General features: G+C 39.5%; 2 protein-coding genes across 3 annotated transcripts in view; one reads left to right on the forward strand and one right to left on the reverse strand.

Moving 5' to 3' along the window:
* Positions 1 to 5073, forward strand: part of Smarcad1 (SWI/SNF-related, matrix-associated actin-dependent regulator of chromatin, subfamily a, containing DEAD/H box 1) — a 58035-nt gene extending 52962 nt beyond the window's left edge. The window contains exons 23-24 of the mRNA XM_013029786.1: positions 274 to 383; positions 3303 to 5073. Coding sequence (XP_012885240.1) covers positions 274 to 383; positions 3303 to 3364 — 172 coding nt within the window. The 3' untranslated portion in view covers positions 3365 to 5073. The remainder of the gene's footprint in view (positions 1 to 273; positions 384 to 3302) is intronic.
* Positions 5074 to 8039: 2966 nt separating this feature from the next.
* The window catches only part of Hpgds (hematopoietic prostaglandin D synthase), a 13898-nt gene continuing 13021 nt past the window's right edge, over positions 8040 to 8916 (reverse strand). For both annotated transcript variants that reach the window (XM_013029733.1, XM_013029734.1), the window contains exon 6: positions 8040 to 8397. In XM_013029733.1, coding sequence (XP_012885187.1) covers positions 8233 to 8397 — 165 coding nt within the window. In that variant the 3' untranslated portion in view covers positions 8040 to 8232. The remainder of the gene's footprint in view (positions 8398 to 8916) is intronic.

The raw sequence follows: 8916 nt of genomic DNA on the forward strand, positions 1-8916 counted from the left end.
ACTATACCATTAAGCTAAATTTCTACTCTTGTAATCAATTTTTGTCAATGGTTTTTAGAATAGAAATAGTGTTTTTGTCTCTTGGATCAATAGTAAAGGACTTCTGAAAGTTGGCATCTCAGAAAATGGCATCTCAAGTAGTTGGAATAAAAGATTTTACGTTTAAGTATTTTCCCCTTAATTTTCAAGTTATTCTTATTGAATTGTTAGGTATGGTTTACATATATCCACATAACTTCAGTAACCATTAGATATATCTTGAATTTGTTTTAGAGAAGTACTAGTTATTAAATTAATAAGCCAAGGGACTATCGAAGAATCCATGCTAAAAATTAACCAGCAGAAGCTGAAACTAGAACAAGACATGACTACAGTAGATGAAGGTAAGCTGTTTAATGTTAATGTTCATTAGCACATAAATTAGCCTTTCAAGAAGGTAAGGAAGAGTTCTTAACTCTTAAGAATGAGTTCTTAACTCACGTATGCAGTTTTGAGTGAAATAGAAGGTAAGCAGACATTTGTCAGAAGTACAACAGTATCAAAGATCAGTTTTGTCTAGTTGGTTGGTTTATAATATAATTTTATTATTGCTTTTTCCTGATGTGGTACTAAGGAATCGAACCCAGGACCTCATGCATGTTAGGCAAGCACTCTACCACTAAGCCACATTCCCAGCCCCAAAGATCAGTTTTGAGAGAGGTGATATAAGCAGGTTGGGGGAAATTAGTCTTGCCCATTCCTTATCCTACCCCAATATCAGATTATCTCAAATGAAATTTATCCATTTGGATGTAATTTTGTTCACAATTTTATTTATTTTTTCACAGTTTTATGGTTTACATCTTTGTAAGTAATATGTATGAATTTAAAGTTTGAAAAAGAAATCGGTGTATTTTATGATCATTTATCAAGAACCATGACATTCATATAATTCTGGTTTGTGTTGTTGTTTTTGCCAGTCTTGGGGCTTGAACTCAGGGCCTGGACATTGTCCTTGAGCTTCTTTTGCTCAAGGCTAGCATTCTACCACTTGAGCCACAGTGCCACCTCCAGGTATTTCTGTTTATGTGGTACTGAGGAATACAACCCGGGGCTTCATGCTAGACAAGCACTTTACCACTAAGCCACATTCCCAGCCCAATAATTCTGTTTTGACTAGCCAGTATTTATTGAAAGAAACTGAACTTAGGTCCTTTCTTAGCTTCTTTGCTCAAGGCTAGCGCTCTACCACTTCAGTCACACACACCTTCATTTCAACTTTTTGATTAGTTGCAGATTTTAATTGTTATGAAGGTGATATACACAGGGGTTACAGGTGCATAGTTTCCATTTATTTATTTATTTATTTATTTTGTCAGTCCTGGGGACTGAACTCTGACACTGTCCTTGAGCTTCTTTTGCTTAAGGCTAGCACTCTGCCACTTAAGCCACAGCACCACTCTGGCTTTTTCTATTTATATGTACTGAGGAATCAAACCCAGGGCTTCATGCATGTTAGGCAGGCATTCTACCACTAAGCCACATTCCCAGCCCTTGTGTACATTTCTTTTGGGATAGTGTCACCCCTTCCCTCACTCCCAGTTTTTCCCTCCTGTCCCCACTCATGAGTTGCATAGTTCATTTTCCACATAGTGTCTAGTGAGTACCACTGCTGCATTGGAGATAAGGTTTCTTTAACCTATTCCTCTAAGTTACCATAATGCCATTTTTCCATGTAAGAAAATTAGCAGTAATTTTCCAGGTTCTGTCATACATTGTCTGAATCTAATTTCTTCCAGTTCTTTTAATAATTGTGTGTATGTGTGTGTGTGTGTGTGTTGGGGGGGAGAGGCATAGTGGTAGTTGCGGGGCTTGAACTCAGGGCCTAGGTGCTATCCCTGAGCTATTTTGCTCAAGTCTAGTGCTCTACCACTTAGAGCTAGAGCTCCACTTCAGATTTTCTAATGGAGATAAGAGTCTGATTGATTTTCCTGCCCAAGCTGGCTTTGAACCATGATCCTCAGACTTCAGCCTTTTGAGTAGCTAAGATTACAGGTATAAGCTACCAGCACCAGGCAATTTTTTTTTTTTTAAACCAGGATCTAGTCAGTTTATACCACAAATTTTAAGGTGTTACCTTATTTAAAAGAGTCTTTTTATTCCTTTCCTTTTCCTACATTTCTCCTAGTATAGTGTCTGTACGCTTTAGACAAGTGTCAACTTGGTTTCATTTTGTCTGTGGACAAGCCTGAAGTCTATCAACAAATTCCTTTAGAGTTTATATGGGATTTTGTGTCATTGTACATATACACATGACATTTCTAAGCAAGAGAACCGTTGATTAAAAAGTACTCTGGCCATGCGCCAGTAGCTCATGCCTGTAATCCTAGCTACTTAGGAGTCTGAGATCACAGTTCAAAGCAAGCCTAGGCAGGAAAGTCTATGAGACTCTGATCTCCAACAAACAACTCAGAAAACCAGAAGTGGCGCTGTAGCTCAAGTGATAGAGCTCTCGCCTTGAGCTGAAGAGCTGAGGGACAGCGCCCAAGCCGAGTTCAAGCCCCACGACCAAAAAAAAAAAAAAGTACTCTATAATTTTATGTTGAATGGGATGTACTGTATGTTCATGCAAAAGTGATTAATTGGCTGTGCTGTATTTTAGCCACATCTAATTTATGAAATTATTCATAGCTTACAGATGTACAGCAAGTCTCAAAGTATTTAAGTTAGTACATGTCATTGTACATAACCAGTAAATAAGTCCATCTTCAAGTAACCTGAGTGCTTAATTGAGTTAATCAAGACTGATTAGATTCTATATACCTTTGTTTATGACTCAGTGCTCTTACATCTTAGAAAATCTTGATTTCAGCAAACCTCAACAGGTATTCAAAACCCTGTTTCTGTGTATGAGCAAGTCCAACAGTGGGACTCTGTCCATGTCCACCTTCCTGTTTTCCTTACAAGTATAAATTAAACTTTTTGTTTGGTAAGGATTCTGAGGCTCTACTATCATTGTTATCCCCATTCTCTTGTATAAATGTTTTGTTTGTAGTAAACATGAGAGGTGCCAATGTGCTGTGTGACTATGATACGATCCAAACTTTTTGAGTATCTTTAGATATCTCCATATGACTTGTACCAAATCAGAAAAACCTTGAGGAGATAACCTTAATGCATGTATGGGGAAGGGAGAAGTTTTAATGGAATGATACTGAAGCAAAGAGATGATTAGAAGATGAATAGGAGTTCACCAAGACAAAATAAAATGCAAAATGAAACGCTGCTTTCACAAATCTTTTAACGCACTTTCTGACCTGCAGGCGACGAAGGGAGTATGCCAGCCGATATAGCCACGTTACTAAAGGCGTCCATGGGCCTGTGAAAGGATGGTATTGACGTCCTCACTGAGGAGGGAGTTTCAACTGGGTGCACTCAAGGACATTTGCATTATGATGACCATGGGGCTTATGAACATTTGTAACTTTTTATAATTTCCATATTGCATTTCTCATAGTATGGACAATTTTTTGCCACAAACTGAATTCTCCAGATGCTCAATGAAATTTCGTAAAAAAAAAAAAAAAAAAAGCCACAAATACATAGTCCTGAAGACATTGAATAATCATTTTACAAAGCAGTTTTCTGAATGGGGATTAGTTGGTGATTGTTTGTAACAAATATGCTAATGCTTTAGAAATGTCAGTATTTTTGTAATTATTTCTACCTCCAAATATATATATATATTGTCTCTCACTGGATAATGTGTGTAGATTTTTACATGTGCCTTATTTGACAATGCTTTCGTCTTGTTTTTGCTTGTCTCATTTGAAGTTTTTATGATGTTGAACTGTGCAGCAGTGTAGGTTATATAGCCTTCATTTTTTTTCCTTTTTTTTTTTTAAAGCAGATGTTCACCAATGTCAGCAAAACTCAGCCTGAATTTAAAGGTGGCATTCCATCCACTAACATCCCCCAGGTCCTCTCTGTACTTCTGTTAGAATGCATTTGTTTGGCTAGGCACAAAGTTGTTTTCCACTGCATACTAACTAAAGAAGCCCTTACCTTGCTCCATGGATTAATTCCTTCTGTTCATTTCCCAACTGCACTATGGTGCGTTTTAACCCTGCCTGTCTTTGTGCATGTTTCGATTGATTTCCTTCTCCTGGCTTTCGGTTCTCTTGAAACTGTTGCCCAGTCACTGCTCCAGTTCTCTTCCTCTCTGAAATACTCCTTATTATCATGAAGTCACAGCCCAGCAAAATGTTGGGCAGAACATATTAAAGTTACTCCACTTCACAGCACACTGGGTGTGACTTCATATTGAGGCAGCATTATGTACTGTGTGGAAATAGGTCACTAAAATTTCTAGCAAAATATAATTTGCCAGTTTCCAGAATTTCCAGAACAGGAGCACCTAACAAGAGAGCTATTGCTCAATTCCAATTAAATGTGGGTGACAAAGTGAAATTTAGAAGATATAAAGAAAGAATTGTCTAGTTGATATTTAACTCTTTATTAAAAACTTTCTTTAAATTTTTGCCTGTCAGTCTGTATTGCTGTTTTTATTATACATCGGTTTCTTTGTGTAACTTGTGAGTTTTCATGTGTTTTATTTGTATTATGTAAATATCATTATAAATAAATTTAATTTATAAATCAAGGATGTGTTAATTATTGGAGCTCTTACTTTTGAAAGGACATCCTAACTTGCTAAGATGTTAGGTAAACTCTTAACTTAGAAGGTGAATGAAGATCTCACAGTGATTGTTTTCAATGTTACTGACTTGTCAGAAGACTTCTTGAAGGTGTACTGAATACATTGATACATTTCAACATTATAGGGCTAAAAGGAATTGCAAATGTCATACTACCTCCTGCTGCAGCACAGTATGAGAATCACATAGATCCCCTTTCAAAGTCACATGGTAGATTTCTCCTGACGCTACTGTGTTAATGTATCTTCAAGAATAGACTACTTTGGTTGTTGTTGTTGTTGGATGTCATAACCATATTTTCTCTAATGAAATGTAGTTGGGTTCTCCCTGTAATGCTCTATTATGTCTTGGGTTTAATAAAGATATTTGTGATCATGTTGTATTTTTATACCCTTTTCAGTAGTTTCTAACCTTCTTCTTTACCATTGAAAATATATTGAGAGAAATGAGATCATCTTGTATTCTTAAAATATTAACTTTGTCAAAACAATTGAGACATTGAACTTAGAGCCTGGGCACTGCTTCTGAGCTTCTTTTGTTCAAAGCTAGTGTTCTATCACTTGAGCCACAGCTCCACTTCAGGCTTTTTTCTGTTTATGTGGTACCAAGGAATCTAACCTGGGGCTCCTTGTGCTAGGCTAACACTCTACCACTGAGCCACATTCCCAGCCCTTATCTTTATTTTTTAATTTATTATTTTTGCCAATTGTGGGGCCTGAACTCGGCCTGGGCACTATCCCTCAGCTCTTCAGCTCATCTAGTGCTCTACCACTTGAGCCACAGGGCCACTTCCAGCTTTTTCTGCTTTTGTGGTGCTGAGCAATCGAACCCAGGGCCTAATGCATGCAAAGCAAGCATTCTACCACTGAGCCACCTTCCTAGCCCATAGCATACATTTTTAAATTACAGAAAATATCTGGTTTATAAATGTAGGGTGCCATTACTGAGAAAATAAGACTTAGCCAGGTGAGTGTGTTCTTTCTCTCACCATATAATGAAGCAGCAGTAGCTGGTAGTTGAATTTTATTAAGTATAAATGCTAATTTATTACCATCGTGTTTGTGTGGGAGTTGGTTAGAACCACAGACAATCCTTAACAAGAATGTGATGCCGGGCTCCGGTGGCTCACACCTGTAAACCTAACTACTCAAGAGGCTGAGATCTGAGGATCGTGGTTCAAAGCCAGCCTGGACAGGAAAGTCCGTGAGACTCTTACCTCCAATAAACCACTAGAAAACTGGAAGTGGCACTGTGGCTCAAGCGGTAGAGTGCTTGCCTTGAGCTGAAGAGCACAGGGACAGCGCCCAAGCCCAGAGTTCAAGCCCCATGACCAACCAAAAAAAAAAAAAAATGGTTTGGCGTTTCCATGAAGATTGACCATGTCTATATGAATCAGACCTGACCATCCTCAGTAGTCAGAATCCTTCAAACTGCGCCCAAGAGTGCCAAGAGTGAAAATTCAAGCTTTATTATTTCTTCTGGTTTGGGGGAAGTTGATGGATACAAGTTTTCATCAGAGTACCAGGCTTATAAAACCAATGCAGGAAGTTTCTCAGCCACGCAGAGGATGGATGCCCTGGGAGCTGCTTGGCCAACTTCTCAGGTGCAAATGGGGCCCATCCAGCATAGGGAACATCTCTAATAATCGTTTTACTGCTGGCAGTGGGGCTTGGGCTCAGCCTCAAACTCTTGCTTGGATATTCCTACTCATGGCTGATGTCCCAATGGGACTATTTGAGACACTATTGTCATCCAAAGTTCCATTTTGGTCTTCATTCTGAATTTTAACTTGCAAGAATGCTATGTATCTGCCATAATAGGGTGACACAAATAGTTCCATTGCTCAAAAAGTGTGTGTCACCCTCCCTCCTCACCTAGCAATATTCTATCTTCACTGTCTCCATAGTTCACTTTCTCCAGCATATCAAGTGGCTGAAACTGTAATGGATTTAAGTCAATGGCTCACATTTTTATTCCTAGCTACTTAGGAATCATTGTTCAAGGCCAGCCCAGGCAGAAAATTTCACTAGATACTATCTCCCAAATAATTAGCAAAAAGCAGAGTTGGCTGTGTGGCTCTAAGGTTACAGCACCAACCAAGCAAAGCAAGCATGAGGCCCTGGTTACAAATCCCTGTGCTGAAAAAATGCATGTAACTTTATTTTTTTTAAATTTCATTGTAAAAGTAATGTGCAGAGTGGTAAGTCAGTGGTAATTACAGTGACGTAAGTCAGGTAATGAGCACATTTCCTTTTGAACAGTGCCACCTGACTTGCCCTCCTCCCCCAGTTGTATAGTTCATTTCCAACATAGTGTCCAGTGGGTTTTACCATTGAATTGGTTCACCCTTTGTCCCTCCATTTCTGTGCTTCCCCTTCCCCTAGATTGCTAGATAACACAGCAGGACTGTATTTTGTTAAATTCTAGAAGAAACGAGTTCCCGTTTCACATCTTCATCAGCAATGTCACTTGTTCCCATCTTCACTGTTTAGTTTATTTTTTGGGGGGTCGGGTTGTGGGGCCTGAACTCTGGGCCTGGGCGCTGTCCCTCAGCTCTTCAGCTCAAGGCTAGCGCTCTACCACTTGAGCCACAGCACCATTTCCGGTTTTCTGGTGGTTTATTGGAGATAGGAGTCTCACGGTCTTTCCTGCCCGGGCTGGCTTTGAACCTCGATCCTCAGATCTCAGCCTCCTGAGTAGCTAGGATTACAGGTGTGAGCCACCAGCACCCGGCTTCTTTTTTTTTTTAATTTAATTTTATTTTATTTGTGAACATACTGCCGGCTTCTTATTGACTTTTGTGCGTGAGCTAGCTTTGAAACTTGGTCCTTACATCTCAGCCTCCTGAGTAGGTAATGGTTACAGAAGTAAGCCACTGGCACTCAGCTTATAAGACCACTCACATTTAATTTGTATTTAACCCAGCATTATCAATTTTTGTTCCTTGCTGCACTTTCACAATTGTTGGTGAGTTCCTTCTTTATATTATCTATTTTGGTTAAATGTCAAATGGCTTTATCACTAGTAAAAAGCAGGCAAATACAACTATATACTTCCCTGTCTGTGAACAGTAACAGGAATACAGTTGCCAATCCCTGACATGATTGGTCATGATGTGGATAAATTATGAATGTAATTATTTGTGCTGTGGCCACTGAAGTCCAAACCAGTTTTTTTTTGGGGGGGGAAGGGGGGAGCTGGGAAGAACGAAAGCTTTCATGCCTCTTGGAACCAGTCAGTAAAGTCTCCATTTATCTTAAACTACTTTTCTTCCATTAGAAATGGAGCATGCTATTCTCAAAGCAAAGAAAAATGTGTGTGTGTGTGTATACATACAGGTACTGGAAACAAAATACTTTTTTATTAAAGCAAAATGTGGCAAAAAACTGAGGTGGAGGTGGGGAGAGAAACAGGCATCTGTCAGTCAGGCGGTGTGGGTGCGTGGGTGGATGTAGGTGTCAGGCAGGTGGGGCTGTCTCATTTGGTGGGGGACCGATGTCTGCCAATGGCAGAGTCTGCACGAGGCATGGCAGAGCTACAGTCTGGTTTGGGGTCTTCTCTGTATCCAGTCAGAGATGGCAGGAATGGCCTGGACTTTCTTCCGTAATGCCCCCAGCCTGGGGTACATGTCTAGCAAGTCAGGTTTCAGGGCCAGAAGTGTGGTACTGCAAATATCCCAATAGAAATCTGCCCAAGTTACCTATTAAAGGCAATGGAAAACTATTAGATTTTGAACATACCAGTATCTAAATTAACCTCAATTTTGTAATTTTTTTTTTTAGGACTTGAACTCAATACCTGCTGCTTCTGCTTTACCCACTGAGCCACTCCTCCAGCTTTTTGATTTCTTAATGTAAAAGGTAATTTCTTTTTAATTGAGAAAAACTTTTTTTTAGTATAGAAGCTGAGTGTACATAGGATATAAATCTAAGTGGTAGGTAACGCCATACTTCCACTATGACTAATAGTTGTACAGGACTACAAGTTGTATAGGAGAAAATAAAACTTTCTGCAGGAGTGAGACTCTTATTTCCAATTAACCACCCCCAAAAATCTGGAAGTGGCGGGGGGGGAGTGTAGTTCAAGTTGTAGAGCTCTAGCCACAAAAATCTCAGGAATAGAGGCTGGGAAGGTGGCTCAGTGGTAGAGTGCTTGCCTTGCATGCCTGAGGCCCTGGGTTCGATTCCTCAGCACCACATAAGCAAAAAGAAAAAAGCTG

Source organism: Dipodomys ordii, unplaced genomic scaffold, assembly GCF_000151885.1.
Source record: "Dipodomys ordii isolate 6190 unplaced genomic scaffold, Dord_2.0 Scaffold122, whole genome shotgun sequence".
Lineage (NCBI taxonomy): Eukaryota > Metazoa > Chordata > Mammalia > Rodentia > Heteromyidae > Dipodomys > Dipodomys ordii.